Genomic DNA, 23,109 nt, shown 5'->3' on the forward strand with positions numbered 1-23,109 from the left:
GGGAGGGTAGAAACCCTTGAGAATTAAGCTACTGATCAAGGTCAAATCTCCTCCCACATCTCCAAGTATATCTAAGTTTTCAAGTTAGCAGGATCCCTACCTTAAGTCCACCTATGGGGAAATGGCAGTAGCCCATGACTAGAGGATTTCAAATAAGCTTCTACTAAAGGAACACCCTTTTCTAAAGGCACCAGAGGATTTGATGACTGCCTTTGAAGAGACAAAAAGTAAAAGAGTAAAGGGCATGAATTCTAGCTAAGCTGGAATGTGATAGAAAAAAGCAATCTGCCATAATCACCAGGGTTGCTCACTGAGGTCTCCTTAGCCTCTTTTTTTTTTTAAACTAGAGGCTCAAAGCAATGGTAAGGCCATGAAAAGCTGCTGAGCAAGAATAAACAGGAACCAGAGTTGCCCTTGATTGTTCATTTCTGTCTGGTTTCCCCCAAGATACTTTGGTGAGATCTGAAAGCTGACAGTTAGCCCTGGGCAGTTTATGTCACAAAGGATAGGACACTCTTCTGAAAGAGGCCTGCCTCCTAGGTCTCAATGTTTTGCCTGGAAGCAAGTAAAACTCAGACAGGGAAACAGAGGCCAAATGCTGATGTATGCAAAACCAGGGAGAATGCAAACATGGGAACATCACAGAGGCTGGTCTTCCTGTCACTCTCCTCTTTTCATTCTTCCCTCCCTAGAAAATTGTAATTCACTTGTTTGTATATCGTTTCCTTCCCACCTCTCTCCTCCCCTCCCTACTGCCCCAAACCAATTTTTTTTTATTTTCTCACTGTAGACAATACTGCCCGGATTCTTACCAGGAGATCTGGCTTTAGACAGCAGGAGCAGAATGTCTTTTACCTTCCAATCCTGATTGCAGACAATGGAAGGCCCATGCTGAGTAGCACGGGCACACTGACAGTCCAGGTGTGTAGCTGTGATGATGAGGGTGATGTGATGTCCTGCAGCGCTGAAGCCTACATGCTCCCAGTCAGCCTGAGCAGGGGGGCCCTCATCGCCATCCTTGCCTGCATTTTTGTTCTCCTAGGTAAGTGGTGATTGTTCTCATTTACTCCGTCCTGAGTACTAGCTTTGAAAATCTTAAATAATGCTTTATGTAAATAATAGTTGGGGCAGGTAGGTGACACTGTGGATAGAATATTCAGCCTAGAGTCAGGGAGACTCATCTATCTTCCCAAGTTCAAATGTGATCTCAGACACTCACTAGCTGTATGACTCTGGACCTAATCTTATTTGCCTCAGTTTTTCCCATCTGTCAAATGAGGCTGGAAAGGAAATGATAAACCAATCTAATATCTTTGCCCAGAAAACTCCAAATGGGGTCACAAAAAATTGGACACTGATGAATAACAAAAATGGTAGTTGCATTATTATTGCATTATTACTCTAGAAAGTCTCTCCTGAAATGTCCTTTTCCTTCAAAAGCCAGTTAGAAACAATCAAGCCAGTCAGTATACCAACACAACATTGAGGCCCCACTGAAAGATAATAGAGGATTCAGAGGTAAATCAAAAGGGGAAGAAGACAAGAAATATAGGACACAGTCCCTGCCCTAGATCAACTTCCTGCTTTTCTGGTGGGATATAATAAGTCAATCAACAAACATTTATCAATCACCTTCAGTGTTCCAGATATTGTGATAGGAATTCAAAGAAAAAAAATGAAACTTTATTGCCTGCTCCAAAAGGAGTTTGTGTTCTATGATATGTACAGTCATAATTAAATAGAAAATAAATATAAGAAAGTGTGCATGAGGAGCCCCTAGTGAAGAGTATCAGAAAAGGTCATGCCATTTGAACCAAATTTTGAAGAAAACTAAGAACTCTAAGAAGCAGAGGTGAGAATGTTTCAAGCACAGAGAGGGGGTTGTGAAACAGGACAGAGATTTGGGAAGAGGAGATGGAGTGATGAGGGTGAAGAACAACACAAAGGCCAGTTTAATTGAACCATAGTCTTCACAAAAGGAGAAGAAACAAATATGCCCTAATGCTGGAAAGGCATATGAAGGGTGGGTTATGAAGTACTATTAATGTTCAATGGAAAAATCACATTCACATCTGAAAAAGACCAGAATGTTTTCAAAGCAATATATCAGAATCATAGAACTCTAGAGATTGACAAGATAAATCATCTGTCTCAGTGATGGGCAAAGTTTTTAAAGAGGGGGCCAAAGGAAAGGAAATGCTCGTCTGTCAGGCTGTTTCTAAGGTAACTCTTTCGAAGTTTCATTGTATTGTATCCTCATTGTATTCGTCAGATTAGGAATAATGTTGTGTGGCTGGATAGAACATTTCAAGGGGCCTCATCTGGCCCGCAGGCCATAGTTTGCCCACCACTGATCTATCTCATGAAATAATTGTGGGAATCAAATTAGATAAGATCCATAAGGTGCTTTGCAAACTGGAAAGCACTACAGAAATATCCATGTTGACAATACTCAAAGCATTGTTTTATGGGTGAGGAAAGTGAGGCATTGAGACATGAAATGATTTACCAAATGTTTCAAAACTAGTGAATGGCCAGGAAGAGTTGAGAAGCCAACTTAGATGGCTCAGCCTCCTCAGATTTCACTGTATTTGCCATCTACTGAGTTTAGTTTATTTTCAAAAAGTAGATAGTATAATGAGAGCCTTGGTCTTGAAGTCAGGAGACATCTGAGTTCAAAACCCACCTCAGACTAGATGTATAACCATGGGTAAATCAGTTAAACTCTCTGTATATCAGTTTCCTTATCTGCAAAAACAGTGATAATGGCAGTACTTGCCTCAGTGGGTTGTTGTGAGGACCAAATTAAAAAATGTATGAAAAATGCTTTGCAAACCTTAAAATGCTAAATAGGATGGTGCTCAGTACTTTGTTCTAGCCATCATTCTATCAATCCACCAACAATTATTTCTTAAACATCTGCTATGTACCTGGCACTCTTTTAAGAGCAGAAACACCCCCTACTCTTGAGGAGTTTCCTTTGTAATGGAGGAGAGATAGATAGATAGATAGATAGATAGATAGATAGATAGATCTATAGAAAATGGATGGATGGATAAATGGATAGATGATAGAAAAATGAATGGATAGATGATAGATTGAGCAATAATTAGAAGGTGAATGAATAAAAATATATAGAAAGTAGTTCAATAGAATGTAGTTTGGGAGGGAGGGTACTAGTAATCATGTCACTAGCATTTTCCTGGCACTTAATGGCTTCATTTTCAGCATTAGAAGTCAACAAAAGAAGCCAAAGAAAATAAGCTACTGAGATCAAATTCCCAACACCTGTGCATGAAAAAAAATTTTTAAATCTGATCCATATTCAAGATCCAGGTGGGATCCTACTTCATCCATAACAGTAATTGATATTAAGCCAATTCTAAATAATTAAAACATGTGCCCAGTCAGACACTCACTGATTTTAGAACTACATCGAGCATGTCTTGGCCTTCTCCCTCCCATATATTTCCAGCTCATGTCTAACATCCTCATGGAAGCTGGAACTCAGTATGAAATTGCTATTAAGACATGGAGGAAAAAGTCATTACCCAAGTTTTACTAGTAACCCTATTAATTTTGCTGTATGCCAGCAAAACATAGAATATAATAGTCTCAAAAGAATTAAAAGTGAGCGCACCACCTAAGGCAATGGAGAAGATATAGGAAATGTAAGCTGGGTGCAATGTTTAACTACAGAGATTGGGTCCTAGAGTTAGAAGGAACTTTAGAGTCTAGCTAGTTCAATCTCATGACATAGCCAATAGAGTACCAGGCCAAGAGTCAGAAAGACATCTTTGTGCATTCAAATCTGGTCTCAGATACTTACTAGCTAAGTGATCCTGGGTACATCACCAGATCCAGTTTCCTCATTTGTAAAATGATCTGAAGAAGGAAATGTCAAAACACTCCAGTATCTTTACCAAGAAAACCCAAATGCAGTCACAGAGAGTCAAGCACAGCTGACATGACTGAACAGCAAGAAGTTGAACTTCCTAATTTGTTTTCCAAAGATGAGAAAATTTTGACCAAGAGAAATTAAGTGACCCAGCAGGTACACATGGAAGAACTGAGATTTGAACTTGATCCTCTGATTCTAGAGACAGTTCTCTTTATTCTTTGCCTCACTTCCCCCTTGGAAACTTCTGAGAGGAAGAGAAGATGGGATGGTCATTCACAGTGTAATAATTAAAATTATGAGGCTTTTAGTAGCTTAATAACTTAATTAAATCAAAGTAATAATAGTAAAGAGAGGGAAAAGTAGGAAAAATGTAGAGAAATACTTAGCTTCCTAATCTATTGACTACCATGATGGATTGAAGCTAAGCACTGACAAGAGTTCTTCCAGGTTCCTTCACTCCAGACAGAAGACCCCCAAAGACCTCCTGGTCACCACTTATAAGCTCTTTTCTCCACCCAATAGCTCTCACATGTCACATTTCAGGAACCAACCATAGTTTCTTAATTTGCTTGGACCACCCAGAGGGCTATGCCTGTGGAAACAATTTCCTGTCTTGTTGGTTCTTTGGTTCTTTAACTTCCTTTCTATGAGGGTTTGTCTATACCTGAATTTACTCAGTAGTCTTTGACCTCCAGGTCACTGATAGATGATATTAAACAAAGTGACATAATGGAGAGAGAAATTCTCTTCCAAAAATCCCCTCTGTGATTCTATTGGGAGATGTTGAAATCTCCCCAACTGAGGTCTTTGGGAGATTAACATGCCTAGTTTCCCCAATGAATCATTTCAAATAATCAATTTGTACCTCTAAAGATTCTTTTATGAGAAGTATATAAAATATTGCACTTTACCTAGAGGGGATTACAACAATTTGGGGATAAGAGGGAAATAAAAGATAAAACAAAAATGATTGATAGACACATTGACAAAAAGCCAATTATGGAGCACTCCCCTTTGGCAAGATAGGATGTCAGATTGATCCCAGGGTTCTCTACTGACAGTCTCATACTATTAGGAGAAAGCAAGGAAAGCTGATAGCACACTGGGTGGATCTCCTGTCTAGACTTCAAGAGGACTCAGACAAAAGGCACACAAGGATGGGCAGACATAGTAAGGTTGTAACAAGCATCATCAGAGAGCATGTCCACAAATCCAAATCCATTTGAGTGTCTGAGTAAACAATCAGTATGGCAGTAAGCAAATTCTTGTAGTAAGTAGAGTTTGTCTTTGGCAATCATTTCAATTTATTTCAAATCTAAAGTATGGACTGAGCTTATTCTCCATGCTACTAGGTAATATCTAAATATATTTATTTATATATATATGTGTGTGTGTATATATATATACATATACATATATATATATATATATATATATAAAGAGAGAGAGATACAGATATGGAGATAGATATATATGACAGTCCCTATTCTCAAGTAGGTTACCCTATTTCTGCCATTTGCATTTAATACTGCTCTCCCTTCGTGACATCATCCTGTTTCCCCAAGGATTCTGTCTTCCTTGGATCTCCCTAACCCCCTACCTATCTCTCCCTCTTTTTCTTAACAAAATCTAACTGTTCTGTGCCTTAATCCAGCAGAGACCAACTGGAAATTGTCAATGATTAATAATCAATCAATCAACAAGCATTTATTCAGCACTTTTATGAGTTATCACCAACACCAACACCAAGAGGTCCCAGGAATATTTGTACATTAAAAGACAACAAAGCTGGGGGCAGCTGGATAGCTCAGTGGATTGAGAGCCAGGCCTAGAGACAGGAGGTCCTAGGTTCAAATCCGGCCTCAGACACTTCCCAGCTGTGTGACCCTGGGCAAGTCACTTGACCCCCATTGCCTACCCTTACCACTCTTCCACCTATAAGTCAATACACAGAAGTTAAGGGTTTAAAATTAAAAAAAAAAAGACAACAAAGCCTTGATACTAGGTAGATATCATAAAAAATACAAAGGTGATATCTGGAGCCTTGAAGTCTTCTCTACTCCTCTCAAATGACCTCGTTTGCTAGGTTTCCTTTATGGAGGCAGACACTTAGATAGCGGAAAGAACCCTGAAAGACCTGAGATGGCTCTACCACATATTTGCCAGGTTACTTTAGAATGCCTTTCTCTTTGTCACTCAATTTTCTCATCTAAAATTTACTTAGTTTACTCATCTAAAAATGGAGAAAACATTTATCTTTTTCAAATGATTGTGAGAAGAATGCTTTGTAAACTATAAAGCACTCTACAAATATGATCTACTATTAAATAAATATGTTAAATGTAGGCTTCCTCCTTAACAAAGGAAACTTCTCCTCACTCCCCATTTTTTTCTGCCCTCTCTCTCCACAGACCTAAATCTGATGCTGAAACCAGGAAAATATCTATAATGCATATAATTTCTCATGCCTGGGAATCAGATAATTGTCATACTCAGCTTGGAGAGAACATTGAGAGAGCATAATTATATTAGTTTATAAGTGAGGTTTTTGGGGGAGAATATCAGAAAAATGGCTATTTGGATATTAGATATGCAACCTGCTTATGGAGATGAGTATATATTGGAGGGGCAAATGGGTGAATTAGGTTTTCCATTGTCCCAGCAGAGTCAAATAAAATAAAGTTTCCTCAGGCAGGCTCAGAGGATAGAGACACAAAACCAGGGGGACCTGACTTCAAATCTGGCCTTAGACACTTCCTAGCTATGTGACCCCGGACAAGTCACTTAACCCCACATGCCTAGCCCTTACTGCTCTTCTGCCTTGGAACCCATACTCAGTATCAATTCTAAGACAAAAGTTAGGGGTTTAAAAAAAGGAAATTTTCTGTTTTTAAATGAAAACACTGGAAAATATTAACAAGAACTCTGCAAAATTTTAAAGTTGGAAGGGAGCTTACTGGCCCATCTAGTCCAACCAAGGCACAGCTGAAAAAGAATTTTCTGTACAGCAAGCAAAGAAGAAAATTCCTATTCACAGAGAGCTTACAGTCTGTTGGGGGAGCCAACACATAAAGAGAAGCTGGGCAGGGCAGGGGAGGATATCCCTTTGGGGACAAAGATGCTGATTGGAACCAGCCTGAAGACCTCAAGGGAGAAGAAATCCATTACTTTTCTAAACATCCCACTTCACATTTGGATAGCTCTACTTTAAAAAAATGTTCTTTTTAATTTTTATTTAGTTAATTTATTTAGAATATTTTCCATAGTTACAGGATTCATGTTCTTTCCCTCCCCTCCCTTACCTCCCTCCCATAGCCAACACACGATTCCACTGGGTTTTACTTGTGTCATTGATCAAGACATATTTCCATAGTTATTGACATTTGCACTAGGATGATCGTTTAGAGTCAATATCCCCAATTATATCCCCGCTGACCCATGTGTTCAAGCAGTTGTTTTTCTTCTGTGTTTCTACTCCCATAGTTCTTCCTCTGAATATGGATAGCATTCTTCCTCATAAGTCCTTCAGAATTGTTCTGGATCATTGCATTGCTGCTAGTAGAGAAGTCCATTATGTTCAATTGTACCCCAGTGTATCAGTCTCTGTGTACAATGTTCTCCTGGTTCTGCTGCTTTCACTCTGCATCAATTCCTGAAGCTCATTCCAGTTCACGTGGAATTCCCCCAGGTCATTATTCCTTTCAGCACAGTAATATTCCATCACCAACAGATACCATAATTTGTTCAGTCATTCCCCAATTAAAGGACATCCCCTTGTTTTCCAATTTTTTGCCACCACAAAGAGTGCAGTTATAAATATTTTTTGTGCAAGTCTTTTTTCCCCATTATCTCTTTGGAGTATAAACCCAGCATTGATATGGCTGGATCAAATGACAGGCAGTCTTTTAGAGCCCTTTGGGCATAGTTCCAAATTGCCATCCACAATGGTTGTATCAATTCACAACTCCACCAGCAATGCATTAATGTCCCAATTTTGCCACATCCCCTCCAACATTTGTTACTTTCCTTTGCTGTCATTTTAGCCAATCTGCTAGGTGTGAGGTGGTACCTCAGAATTATTTTGATTTGCATTTCTCTAATTATAAGAGATCTAGAACACTTTTTCATGTGCTTATTGATAGTTTGGATTTCTATATCTGAAAATTGCCTATTCATGTCCCTTGCCCATATATCAATTGGAGAATGAGTTGATTTTTTGTACAATTGTTTTAGCTCCTTATAAATTTGAGTAATTAGTGGGTAGCTCTACTTTTGAGGACATTTCCCCCTTCCTCAAATATAATTCTACTTTATAACTTCTATCCATTGTTCCTAATTATGCCTTGTTTTATTAAGCAGAAAAAATGTTAATATCACCTTCCATTTAATAAGTACTTGAAAATAGCTCCCATAAGTATTATCCTCTCCAAATTGAATATTCTTCATTCTTCAAGAAATACAGCTAGGTTGTAAGTAGATAGAGTGCCAGTCCTGGAGTCAGAGGAAAATTCATCTTCCTGAGTTCAAATCTGGCACCAGACATTTACTAGCTGTGTGATCCTGGACAAATAACCTCTTTGCCTTAGATTCCTCATCTGTAAAATGAACTGGAGAAGGAAATAGCAAATATTCCAGTACCTTTGCCAAGAAAACCCAAAATGGGGTCAAGAAGAGTCTGGTACAACTGAAAAACTACTGAACAACAGCCTCAATTTCCTCCTTTATAAAATGAAGGGGTTGTACTCCATGTCCCCTAAGGTCTCTTCCAGCTCTAAATACTGTATATGATCCTATATACTCAGTGCTATATGAAGAAAATAAAACCATAGAATAAGTCATAAGAATCTTTAGAGATCAAATTTGTTTTACATTTGCAAAAACTGTGGCTCACAGAGATTAAATGATGTGGCAAGGTCCATAGAGCTTTGAATGTCAAAAGATGAAAATTATAGTCCTATATTCTTTCTGCCACATATAGATTTCCAAATAACTTTTGGAGATCCAAGAAATCTTGGAACCAGAAAATTACCTACTGAGCTTCACTTTTCTCTTCTATAAAATAAAAGAGTTGGACTCAATGATCTCTCAGGTCCCTTCCAGCTCTAACCTTCTTTAGTGGATGATTCCTCTGGTTTCCTACCACTGATAACAGAAAGAGAATATTATTGCAATTCCCAAACTACCCATAGGATGGCATGAGGGGAACTCATGTAGCTGAATGTCACAAAAAGCAGCAGAACTGAAAAGCTACTTACCGTCAGCCGAGAACTCAGACTGTCAGCCCCCACAAAATAATAATAATAATAATAATAATCTTTTAGGAACTTCATATTTCACGCATTAGTTACTTCAGCCAAATATGTTCTCTGTAATTCTTTCAACCTCACCCACAAAAGAGGCTGTCTACACAAGGAGTGGAGTTCAAGAGGCATCACTTGTGTTCCCAGAAAGCCCCCAGGAGGCTCTGGAAGCAGAAAGTCACAGGTGGCACATAAGCTGATGGCAGTCAGCCTTGCCCCTTCAGAATGATCTCATTTTCCACTCTCCTGGGTTGTACTTCATTAACAGGAAGGTTTCCATCCATTTCAGAGGCGTTCCTACAGACCTAGTAAGGAAAGAGTCTTGTTAAATTTGCTGAAGCAGCTTTCTACTTTAGGATGGGAACTTATGGTGAGGTCTTTCCAATGTGTTCTGTTTTTGGCCAGGATACAAGAAGAACTGGGCATTGTGATCTTTAGGGCATCATTTGTGGCTATAGTATGCCATGGCAGATATAGAATTCTACTAGATCTGAATTCTAACCCATCCAAATAAATACTAGCTGGGAGCTCCTTAGGTGCAGGTACTGACTTTTGCCTTTCTTTATCCAGTACTTAGCACAATGTCTGGCACCTTATAATAGGTGCTTAATAAATATTTATTGAACTGGCTAGATGGCTCAATGACCCCATGCAAGTTATTTTGCCTATCAGGAAGCACTTCAGCTAACTCCAAGACAATAAGTTACAGAACAGTTGCTGGTTTCTTCCCTACTCAGATGAAATCATAAGTCTATAACATTTAAAGTTCATAATTTGATTCCAATTGCCTAAAATTATGAAATGTTAACTTGCTTCAGAGTTCTATGTGACTCTAATGTAGCATGTTTGAAGATATTAGGTGCTGGGTTTGAACACCAAATGAGGTTAACAGGCATTTGCCCCAAAGGATTTGAGATGATTTGAGCTTTCCAGGAAGGATAGGAAAAAAGACAAAGAATGGAAGTTGCAAAGACCTGACCCAGATACTTTATCTTAAGGTGAGGGATAGCTTGTGATAGTTATCTTACCTTCAACATATACTCTCACAGCCTGTGAAGGTTAAAAACTGTTATTTTCCTGTACAACCTCATATCTCATTATTTCTTAGCATATACCTTTCATTCAACTCAAGCCAAACTTCTCCCTGCCCCACAAATATGCCACGAGCATTCCCACTCATATAACAACCCTCTTTTCTTACTCCTCACATGAGGAATGGCTTCAATTATTCCCCTTAAAATGATGCACACTCTACAACCCATCCTTCGAGATTTACCTCAAGTCCTACCTTTCCCTTAAAATCTTTCTTCAAAGTTCTTATGGATCATTCCCTTCTATGAACTCCAGGCGCACTTCTTGTTGCTTAGAGGTAGGGTCACCTGGTAGGTGGAAGCCTGGTTGTTGTTGTTGAGTATTGTAGTTGTGTCTAACTCTTCCTGATTCTATTTGGGGTATTCTTGACAAAGATACTTAAATGGTTTTCCATTTCCTTCTCCAGCTCATTTTATAGATAAGGAAACTGAGGTAAACAGGCTTAAGTGACTTACCAAGGGTCACAAATCTGGTAAGCATATGAAACCAGATTTGAACTCAGGCTCCCCTGATTCCAAGGTTGGCACTCTATGCCACCTAGCTGCCCTGGAGTCCAGGTTTAAAAGATGTGGTTTTGGTCCTAAATATCATATGAACTTTATGAAACTCATTTTCCTCATGTATAAAATGGGGATAATATTAGCACCTGCCTCACTCACAAGGTTATTGGAGGACCATATGAAATAATATATGTAAAGCTATGAACCTTACAGCATTCTATTACTGTGAGTTGCCATTATCAAACTATTGATCATTTAACTACATGCTTTCCTTCAGTGTTTGCTGATAGTTTGAAGTTTCATTTTCTTCTCCCTACTTAGACTACAAATTTCCTTTGATCGCTTTCTCTGTCAGTTGACACACAAGCAAGCCCCTTGAGGGCAAGAACTATGTTTTATGTCTCTTTTTCTCCCCACATCATACCAGTACTGACTGCATCAGAGGAATTCAATAAATATATGTTGCCTGGTTGATTGATTGTAAAATACAATGAAAATTTTAAGGCATTTGAAGCACTTCTTGGCATTTACAAATACTCCATTTCATAGCCCAAGATCTTTCAAATCATTTTTGTGAGTTATTAACCAATCCTTAAACCCTTGCTGAGCATATGACCACACTCTATGTTTTCCCATTGGATAAACTGTGTCTGACTTTCCAGGGTTGTCAAGCTGTCACTGTTCACCACCTCTAACAAAACACAAACACACACACACACACACACACACACACACACACACACACACACACAATCAATAGAAGTCCTACAGCTAAAATCTTAACACACTTTCCAGAAAATGTCTTCAGTCACAGAGATAAACAGCTCAATGGGATTATTTCTATCTTGCCTTTAAACCCAAGTGAACATGTCCTAGAAAGAATACAGTTCTTGGGATAAAATATTATCCAAACCTTCAAGGACAGATCTTAAAAATGAGGTGCTTAGTTACTAACATGAATTTTTTTATTCCCATTTTCCGTATTTTATTGGACACTCTTCTTTACCTGCCCTCCAAGAAAAAGCATAATTAATTTTCTCAGGGCATGCCTTTCTGAGAAACATGAATTATTGGAAGAATAAAGATTGTTTCTATTTTCTACCTTTTTTTACTTAGAGAAAGTACTAGATTTTGGGTGTCTACTTTTCATGCATTATTATAGAAGAATGAGAGTTTAAAATGCTTTCAAGTGATTTTCAATACAGAATGGTTCACAAATCATTCTGTATTGTGTATGTGACAAAAACATGAATAGATGTACATATGGATCTATTCATTTTAATAGCTATTATTATTTATAAATTTATGTTTTATTATATATTGTTAGTATGTTATTTATAAAATTGTTTTATATTTTATATTATTTATTCTTTCTATTTATATACTCTCTATTCCATGCTACATTTTATGTATATATGTTACTACATCAAGAATCCATGAATTCATCAATATGGAATCTCACTTTACATAGCTGGAAACAGAGAGAGACAGAGACAGAGACAGAGACAGAGACAGAGACAGAGACAGAGAGACAGAGAGACAGAGACAGAGACAGAGAGACAGAGACAGAGAGAGAGAGAGCGAGAGCGAGAGAGAGAGAGAGAGAGAGAGAGAGAGAGAGAGAGAGAGAGAGAAGGAGAGGAAGGGAAAGAAGGACAGGGACAAGGACAGAAAAGAGAGTGCTTGTTCGATTGCTGCTGATGACATGTCCTATATGTGACCATTCTTAGGCAAGTCCTTTACCTTCTCTTAGCCTCAATTTCATTACTGACAAAATAGGAGTACTGATATTTATATGACCTGTTTAAGAGGACTACTTTAGGCAGAAGGGGAAAGGACTATGCAAAGCACATAATATCAAATATTATCTCTTTTGATTCTCCAAGATTACATCACTATGTCAGGGTCAATGTCCAATGTGTCCAACTGTGGCTGATTAGACCAAAATGAGCTCAGAAGACTCTGCCACAGTCTGGGAACAAAGACAAAGGGCTCAAATAAACTTTTGCAAGTACAAATCCATAGAAATGGAATATGGAGATACAAAGGAGGGACAGTAAGTACTTGAAATATAAGAAGATTATTTGTGTGAAACTAAATGTGTGATAAAAGAGTTGATATTTGATATTAGAGGTAATAAAGAGTTACTAGAATTTAATGACTTAGTGTCATAGTCAGAACTTCACTTTAAAAAAATCACTTATGCATTTGTGTGGAAGATAGATTGGAATGGACAGAGAATTGAGGCAGGAAGATCCATCAGAAAATGTAGGTAAGGGGTGATAAGAGCCTGAAATAAAGGAATGGCCACATGAGTGGAAAGCAAATATATGCGATCTCCTGGACATAGAGATAATCAGGTTTAACAACTGAGTGCAAATGTGGGAGTGTTGAATGTGAGGAGTTGAGGTTATAACCCTGAATAACTAGAAAGTTGTTGATGTCTTCTATAGTCACAGAGAAGTTAGAAATCAGGTTAAATAGATGGAATTGCCTGCCAGCACTGGGAGGAAAAGGGAAGGGATAGAAAGAGATAATAAGTTCAATTATATAACTTAGGAAAACTTGTGAAGAAATTAGTTATTATATGTAATTCATTAAAAAATTGAGAACAAAAAATAAATAAAAATAAAAATCAGCTCTTCACCAAAAAAAGGGGTGGTGGTAAATTGGGGATGGGGTGGATTTGAGTTTAGGTGTGTTGAGTTTGAGATGTCTTCAAGTATACAAATCTGAAGATCATCTATATAATGATGATCATCCAATCCATAAACTGATGAGAGTAAAGAGGCAGGAGTTAACAGGATATCAACTGGACAAAATATATGATGTGGAGTAATATAAAACAAGTCTGAAAAGGTAAAAGGTAAAAAGGTAAGTCAAATGTGAAAGACTTAAATACAAAGCTGAGGAATTTCTATTTTGTCCTATGGGGAACTGAAACCTGCTACAGATTTTTGAGTAAGTGGCATGGCCACTTTTTTCCATTTTTCCTTTAGGAAAATTATTCTGGCAACTTTATGGAGGATATATTAGAGAGGTGATAACCTGTAAGCAAGGTTATTAGTTGAGAAACTTAGGTCTGAGCTAGAGTAATAGTAATGCCAGTAAAGAAAAGTGGAATGATACAAGAGATAGCATGAAGATAGAATTGAGAGGCAGTGAGGAGGTTCAGCAAACAGAGAGCCAGGCCTGGACATGAGAAGTCCTGACTTCAAACTTGGCTTCTGATACTTCCTAGCTATGTGACCCTGGGCAAAGCATTTAATCCCAACTGCCTAGCCCTTGCTGTGCTTCTGCCTTGGGACCAAAACTTAGTATCAATTTTAAGACAAAAGGTAAGGGGTTTTGTTTTTTTTGTTTGTTTGTTTGTTTTAAAGAGAGAGAGAATTGCCAAGACTTGACAAGTGATTGTAAAGGGGAGGGAAAGGAGAGAAGAATTGAGGATGATACCATGGTTGGATAACTTAATGACTGAAGGGTGATGGTGCTCTCAGAATTGAAATAGACAACTTTAGGAAGATAGTAAGTTTTGTTTGGGCTATTTTAAGTTGGATTTGTCTATGGGACATACAAGGGGAAATGTCCGATATTAGAATTCCCTCAACAGCTTCCTTGTCAAGTCTTTGCTTGAATATTTCCAGAGAAAGGGAACCCAGAATATTTGCCCAGAACTGAACATAGTAATTCTAATATGATTCATCCTCATATATCTTTCATATGAAATGCCATTAAACTAGATCTCCCCATGTATATTTGTATGCTTGTTTGTTTTCAGTCTAGAGGTAGAATTTAAACTTGATAAAAAAAAATACAGAGGTAAATATGGTTTTGATGTATTGTCTCAGTCTGTCATCATCCTTTTGGGTCCTGATTCTCTTCATGCCTGTTTGCTTTTCACAGTGTTGGTGCTGCTCATCTTATCCATGAGGCGACACAGGAAACAGCCCTACATCATTGATGATGAAGAGAACATACATGAGAACATTGTCCGCTATGATGACGAAGGAGGCGGGGAGGAGGACACAGAGGCCTTTGACATAGCAGCCATGTGGAATCCACGGGAAGCACAGACAGGAGCAGCGGCAAAGACAAGACAGGACATGCTGCCTGAGATTGAGAGCCTGTCTCGATATGTTCCTCAGACATGCACCATGGACAGCAACGTCCACAGCTACGTGCTAGCCAAGCTCTATGAAGCTGACATGGATCTGTGGGCCCCTCCCTTTGACTCCCTCCAGACGTACATGTTTGAGGGGGATGGCTCCGTGGCCGGGTCCTTGAGCTCATTACAGTCAGTCACTTCGGACTCAGACCAGAGCTATGATTTCCTGACAGACTGGGGACCACGTTTCCGAAAGCTGGCAGAAATGTATGGTGTGACAGAAGGCAACGGGCCACTGTGGTAACAAATTTGTGGGGGAGAGGGACCACAGAGTGTTCCCACAATGCAGTGCAAGTCCAAATACAGATCCATTCTCATCAGATGCTTCTGTGAATATGGGTGTGGTCTTCTAAATAGCAATACTGTGCTGGAGAGTGAGAATGGGGGAGGGGATGGGGAAAACAGCTCTCTGAATCAGCTTTACTTGATTAAATTAAGTAATTGAAAGGCAAAACAAAAGAAATTGGGGGGGGGGCGCTGCCCTTCTTATGGCTGTATTTAAAACCTTGACATCCAATTGCTGTGGTATTATGGGGTTTCTTTTCACTGCAGACCTTTGCTTCCTGGATCATAAAGAAGCTTACGGACACAGATATTAATCCTCAGCTCAAACAGGGAGGGGGAGGGGGGGATAGCCAGCAGAGATATGGCCCATACTTCCACAATCATTTTATTTTCCAGTTATGGATTTTGCTGGCTCACCAAACCACAGAAATCAACCCACACAAAAGAAAACAAGAAACTGAGATCTCAGTATTTTTGTGTGAAATGAATCTTACTCGTTCTGGAATTTATGAAATTCTTTAAAAAAAAAACCCTTTTAAGACAAGGTTAGGCTTCTATCTGCCTTGCATGGGGGAAGGGGGTGGGGGTAGGGAGGGAGAGGGAAGAGGTGTTGACTTTGTGCTCAAGTTGAATGGCTGAAGCAAGAGTCATTGGCATTACTACTAATCCATCTCTAAGATGTTAGCATATGTTTATTCTCCTCTCAGCTCTTTAACTGTGGTACTGCTAAAATGATCAGAATGAAACCAGAAAAAAAAAACTGCCTCTTTTGCACTGTAGATGTCTCTTCCACGTGCCAAATGTGAAGATTATTAGATGCTATGGAAGAAAGCCAAATAAGAAGAAAGATATCTGATAACTACATGGGTTAGAGGGCTTTCCTAATCTGTGTGAGGTCAATCCAAGGGATGTTTACATACTGTAGATAACCTACTTGAACAAATGCAGTATTATAGAAGAATAAATGGATGTAAGAAAATTACATGTATAAGTTTTGTATATTTGTTAATAATTTTGGTAATAAATATGATGTACTGTATCACAGTACCTTAGCACTTCTTTTAATAAAAGTTAAATAGAAGGGAAAGTCTGGTGGAAATTCATTGTTTAGACTATGAGTAAGGAGACACTATTCTGAAAGACATTGATTTATCATCTATCCCTTGGGTTTCTGAAAAATACCAAGTCTGGTTAAGATAATGGCCAAGAAATCTAAAGTATTCATTCTACTTCTTCCAGAAAGTCCTTGGGTGGCCTTGACTTAGGATACTGCCCTGAGTTCATTCTGTGGACTCTTTTATCTCAACAAGAGAATGCACAATAATGAGGCAGTTGAAAGTCTTATAAAGTAAATAATGCCTCTAGCCCCACATTTTCCATTGCAAGGGTAGAGAGAAGTCACAATCAGGTCATCAATAAGTATTTATTAATCATCTACTATGTGGCAGTCACTGTAGTAGGTGCTAAGGATAAAAATATAAAGATTAGATAATCCCTTCCCTCAAGTAGTTTACATTTTATCATCACATTTAGGTGAATGGTTGGAAGAATTATTTTACTTTCCTCCCTTATTAATCTGAAATTTCCCTCTCCCAAAGACTCTTTTGCAGGGGGTTATTTTATATGATGTTCCTCTCTCTTTCTTGATAGCACTGAATCAGTCCAAGTTGGCATGCTTTAGTTCTACGATATATGACCAATAATCTCATGGCTATTAATAATAAGATATCAATAAATATTTGGTAAATTGAAGTGAATCACAGCCAGCAAGTAGTAGATAAAAGTCCTTGGATTCTTATAGAATCTTGTTATTAAAATCCTGTCTTTTCCCTGTATCAGTAGAACCTGAGCTCTGAGTTGTTATTCAAGGAGTGAAGATAATCTTGCCTAAATTAATCTTCTCCCTCTCATCAATCCCACTGTGGCTACATATCTGTGAAATGGCTAACCATGGACAAAGGCATTTTAAAGGTCAAGCTGTGGACATGAGGCAACTTAATTTATCTAGGCGCTGACCAAACCCAAGATAGTTTTACCTCAAATAGCCCTGTATTTCTAATCAATCTTTAGCTAACTGGTTGCCATTTTGATTTTCAATTAATTTCATGCTACCGTCTCCACTACCAAAAATCAAAACATGAGGAAAAAATGAATGATGGTAAGTGTGCTGTCTATATTTAATGCCTTCATTGTATCTACATACATGTACACACAGTAAGAGGCTCAATGGTTTTACTAACTAGTTAGCTTTTGTTCTGTGTGGGTTTGTTTTTTTAATTTAAATCAAATACCCAGTCAACAATAAGTCACTCACAGTCAATGGAGGCCAAAAAAGCTAAATCCACCACTCAATGTGAGTAGGCTAAAGGGAGCCACAGAAGGAGTGCTAGCTAGAAGCCTGCTAGCTGGCTTGGTATCATATAAGCAGCATTCTCAGAGCACGAGGCAGGGCATAGGAAAGAATGATCACCAGATGGCTAAAAAGAAATACCTTCCTATTCATATGACCTAGAGTACAAATGTGGGACTATCATACAGAGGTCATAGAAATTGGAGAGAAGGCTTTCCTAACTAAGGAAATTGTTGAACCAAAGCAACATGGATAGGATTATACCCTCCCTGGCTGCCTTAATGCAGAAAATAAGCTCTATAGAATAGACTGAGTTCCCCTTTTTAGCCCTGTTCTCAACATACAGTTGGCTACAAAAAGAAAGAATTAACCTACAGATCTAGCAGGCTATGTGTGTTCCCTGTGCTTCGCATAGTTCATATGCCCTGATTACAAGAGGAAATGATGGAGGTGATATAACTTATTGGGTTTCCTTTTCCTTCCCAGGTTGGTACAGAACAAAACAAGTTAATCCTAATTACTCTTTTTCACTGACTAATAGAAAAGCTCAAAAGTCACTTTCTGGTTTAGCCAGATTGTCAAAAGTTTTGAAACTCTCTTCTCATGTTTGTCAAAGATTTCTTGAGGCTTTCAATAAATTCCCAACTTGTCAGTGGAGATGATGACACTATTAAGATGGATGATAACTGACATTTGTATAGCTTATATCAAGAACTTTACATGTATTACCCAAATGATCCTCCTAAAAACCTTTTGATAAATGCAGGACAGATATTACCATATCTGTTTCACAAATAAAAAAAAAAAAACAAGTCCAGAGAGACTGAATAATTGTGCTTAAAGTCACATGGACCCATAACTAGTTTATGAAATAATTGAAATCTTTAAACAAAAGGCACTATATGAGGGTCTCATTACCTAATATAGTATCTGACAAAGTACTTAAGAAATATCGATTGATTGATTGGTCATAATATCATAGATTTAGAACTGACAGATATTTTAAAGATCATCTTAAACCATCCCTTTCATTTTTTTCAGAAGTAGAAAGTAAATCTCAGGAAAATGTAATAACATGCCTAAAATTATACAGGAAGTAAAGAGGTAGGGCCAGGGTTCAGTTATAGGTCTTTTGACTAAAGCCAGTATTCTTCCTACTGTTCAACAATGAATTACAATAGTTGCCTGATGTCTGCTACAGCATGCTTGTCATATTGCTGGGCTGGAGCCAATATATGATAGCAAAAAAAAGAGTACCATTTGGGGAAACAGGAAAAAGAGATTTGAGTTCAAATCTTGGCTCTATTATTGCCCAGCTATGTCACGTTGGCCAAGTGACTTCAACTCCCCATACTCTAATTTCCTTATCTATATAATGATGGGGTCTAGATGACATATAAGGTACCTTCCAGCTCCAAAATTGTATGAGCTATAATATAAATAAATGGAAAAACATTGAAGGAAATGGGAAACCCTGATTCTGCCAAACATTTGGGCATTGGGTGTTGATGTAAGGGTTTCTCCTTTGAATCATAAAAGTATGAAGTATTCTAGAGATATAATTTAGAACTGTTGAAGTCCTTTTGTCCTGAAACATAAAGAGCTGACCTTTCAGTCATCTTCAAGATGACCAGGATGTCTCCACCCTTCATATAATATGTTTTCTCATGAGCACTGTCTAGTGAAGCCAAGACTTCAACACATAACTATATGAGAAGCCAAAAAAATAAAGAGTTCATTAACAAGGAACAAATAAGATCCCAAAATAATTCACTTTAAAACAAACACAGGATGTTTCCCAAGGGCAGGGCCCATTGCCATAGTTGCAGATTTCTTCTACATATTAACTACATAGAAATTCTCTGTAAATTTGTGGCCACTTATCTAATAATAAGGACCCCACAAGGATCTTAGTACCATATATATCTTAATGTATTTTTTTAAACCCTTACCTTCCATCTTGGAATCAATACTGTGTATTGGCTCCAAGGCAGAAGAGTGGTAAGGGTAGACAATGGGGGTCAAGTGACTTGCCCAGGGTCACAGAGCTGGGAAGTATCTGAGGCCGGATTTGAACCTAGGACCTCCCGTCTCTAGGCCTGGCTCTCATCCACTGAGCTACCCAGCTGCCCCCTCTTAATGTATTTTTGACAAATGTTCTTGAAAAAAGGTTGCTTATGGGAATTGGCAGACTTTATCAGTTGTTTTAATCCCACAATTTCTCTCTATGACAGTACCCACTGTGACAGCGAGCAGGTAAAATATGTAATAATATATCCAATTTGGAAGGTAATTTCAGTTTCTTTTCCATATAACTAGATCTAGCCCCATCCAAAATCTCCCAGTCATCCATATAGGATGTTCTTTAGACAAAGTTGGTTTTTTAGCATAGATTTATAAATAAATAAATAAATAAATAAATAGAGATTTCTACTCCTTTACTCTATTGAGAAAGAGAGGGAATCACATTTTCAGATGGGAGAAGTTAAAAATAAAAGAAATTTAAACAATATTAGAGACAAGGTTTGCCAGATTCTTAAACTGATAAAATAGTCATAGTAGTAGTAGTAGTAGTAGTAGTAGTAGTAGTAGTAGTAGTAGTAGTAGTAGTAGTAGTAGTAGTAGTAGGGATCCATGGTTAGCTAAGAACTTACCATATGGTGACTCATTTGATCCTCACAACAACCCTGTGAGGAAGGTGTTATTATTAGGAGGAAACTGAAGGAAATAGAGGTGAATTGACTTGATCAGGAACATACAGTGAGTAAGTGCTGCTACCAGGATGTGAACAAAAGTCTTCTTCCCTCTAAGTCTAGCCATCAATCCACTATATCATATAGTTGTTTATACGTTTAGATATTGGATACCTGAATCTCATCATCATTAAATTAATTAGAAGCAAATGATCATTCCATTACCATTTCTTAACTTATTTGGGCTTCACTCTTAAGCATCTACTTAACTGGACATTTTCCCATTAAAACCAAGCATTTTCCCATGGTCAGACTGGATGAAATCTATAATTTTTAAAAAATATAAACTATGTATTGTTGGAGTATTTCCAGTCCTATTTCCACCATTTAGCATTTTTAGCCTTTAGTTTTTTCAAATGTAAAATGAGATCATAAGATTAGATGATGTGTATGGTCCCTTCCAGACCTAACGTTCTGTGACAGGATTTAGAATAGCACATTCTCTCCATGTAGTTTCTTTTATTTTTAAAGTCTCATTGATATCTTTGAGGTATTTCTTTATACTACTCATCTTTCGCTATGCATCCATAACCACTTAATGCCTTCTCTTATAACAACAAAAGCAAAACCATACCCATGAGATTTTGCAGCAATCTTCAATTATAGTTCTCCAATGAGAGGAGAAATGGAAGGTAGGTTTCCTCAACTATGCTCCCTCTAGGAAATTCCAAGAATGTAAGCAACTGAACAGAGATTCCAGAAGCAACGATGTACTTTGTAGTACAGAGAGAGGGAGACAGAGCAGTTTTGCAGACTTTGGCTGAGTTCTGAAGTCAGTTAGGAGTTTAGAATCTTGGAAGAAAGTTTCATTTGGACCTGGGACCTCATGGAGAGAGAACCAGGGCCAGCTGAGCTGCTTCTTCTCTTGCTGAAGATTGAAACCTAGCCTAGCTTTGGAGTATTTATTTGAGATTTGTTAATTTAGATAAACCCTTTGTATCTCCATACTCTACCTCATTTCCCTACCTTTCCTTTCCCTTACCTAAATGTCTGTGAGGAGTGAATAAGGAGAGTGAATCAGAGAGTAGTTTCAAATCTGTGAGGGTTTAGCTATACTCTTGCAGTATTTTATCTAGAGAGGTTTGGTAGCCATCCTCATAATTCCTTTTGATTTCAAGATCACCTTGAGAGTTGAGTCAGGGTAGGACCTTGCTCAAACCCCATCTCTGCTTCCCTTCCCCCACCTGAGGTTTCTTTAAGCAACTGTTAGGGCTTCCTTTAATTCCTTTTACCTGACAATTTAACCTGAGAAGACCTGTTTAAAACAGACCTGTTAGTTACTTTGTCAATTAATTAGTAAGAAAGAGAAAAAGAGGAATAGAATCAACATACTCTGGGCTTGAAGGGAAGCCGGGGTATCCATCTTGAAGGAAGGTGTAACTGCAAAACAAGTCCCTTCCTGTGAAATTAACTAAAGCCTGTAGTTAATTTCAAACAGTCTATTTCCCTCAATTTGTCTTTAGTCTAAGTCCTAGTCTATAAGCCCTGCTGCTCTTTGCCTGTTTAAATTAATTCATCCTCTCCCTGGAAATCTTTGTTACCTTCAGTGTTATACTCCCTGACTTCAGCCTCATATTATATCCTAAATCTCACTATTGCATCCTACCTACAACTCATATTACCTACCTAGCAAGTCCTTGACAACATCCCTTCCAAATCCCCTTTAACCTAACACCTTTCCCAAATTCACCGATTACAACTTTCCTTTCTCTACCAAATAAATGATCCTAGAGTTCCACAGGTTACCAGACACATGACTGATTACCAAAAAGAGTTTGGAATTATAGCTGGAAAGGACCTCAGAGGTCAACTGATCCAATCTCCCTTTTTTGGTTGAAGAAATTGAGCTCTGTAGATGTTATATGGCTTGTTCAAGGTCAAACAAAGGAAAAATTGCAGTCAAAAGTAAGAACTCAGGATCTCTGACTCTAAACTTGTCATTCATTCAACTGTATCATGCCGCCTACACTTTGGAGAAGCCTAAACTCATCCTGTCTTCTAGCTCTTCTACTTGCTGACCTTCACTAATAAGCTTTGATGTTTTCTAAAAGAAACACAACACACACACACCCCTTGAGAATATTATATAGCCCTGAACCCATATCATAAGAATAAACTCTATAAACTCCATTGGTCCTGTCTAACCAGAAGTGGGCAGACCTAATGAATGCCACCAGAGGAACAATGAGAACTTCTAAGCAAGAGTCATATTAATGGCATTTTCCTTCATTGTCCTTAGCCAAGTCCTTATAATAAGACCTAAACAGATAAACCATATAGATATAAGGCCTAAGTAGATAAATCATTTTTATGTTCTTAACATTAACTTGAGCATTTGGGGGTTTAAATCCTGAATATTAATCATAAGAATAGCCTATAGATAGCTCTATTGCCTTTGTCCTTCACATCTTAGTTTATATATAGCATTTTGAAAAATGGAAAGAAATAATAGGATCACAAATTGAGAGATAGAAAAGACCTTTGAGGTTAATGAGTTCAACCTCACATTTTACAAATGAAGAAAGTGAGTCCTAGTGATATAAAATAATTTTCCCAGTGTTACACAGCTAGTAAATGTCTGAGGTAACATTTGTACCAAGGATGATTATAAACTCATTGCTATCCACAGAATGAGACTTATAATTGTCACTATGGGAAGTTCAGTAGAATTCCCCTCCCTCCTTGTACCAGATCTGAGTCATAAGAAATTTTTTAGGGTTCAGCAAATGTTGTTTGAATCCTATCAAAAAATAACAACAGGAG

General features: G+C 38.0%; 1 protein-coding gene and 1 long non-coding RNA gene across 3 annotated transcripts in view; one reads left to right on the forward strand and one right to left on the reverse strand.

The window, feature by feature from the left end:
* The window catches only part of LOC123238200, a 125,383-nt gene extending 115,899 nt beyond the window's left edge, over nt 1-9,484 (reverse strand). For both annotated transcript variants that reach the window (XR_006505488.1, XR_006505487.1), the window contains exon 1: nt 9,157-9,484. This is a non-coding gene — a long non-coding RNA (uncharacterized LOC123238200). The remainder of the gene's footprint in view (nt 1-9,156) is intronic.
* CDH20 (cadherin 20) overlaps nt 1-15,730 on the forward strand; it is a 111,756-nt gene extending 96,026 nt beyond the window's left edge. Inside the window, exons 11-13 of the mRNA XM_044665640.1 lie at nt 791-1,042; nt 14,697-15,165; nt 15,640-15,730. Of these exons, the coding sequence (XP_044521575.1) occupies nt 791-1,042; nt 14,697-15,165; nt 15,640-15,730 (812 nt within the window). The remainder of the gene's footprint in view (nt 1-790; nt 1,043-14,696; nt 15,166-15,639) is intronic.
* Nucleotides 15,731-23,109: the final 7,379 nt, after the last annotated feature.

This window comes from Gracilinanus agilis, chromosome 1, assembly GCF_016433145.1.
Source record: "Gracilinanus agilis isolate LMUSP501 chromosome 1, AgileGrace, whole genome shotgun sequence".
Classification (NCBI taxonomy): domain Eukaryota; kingdom Metazoa; phylum Chordata; class Mammalia; order Didelphimorphia; family Didelphidae; genus Gracilinanus; species Gracilinanus agilis.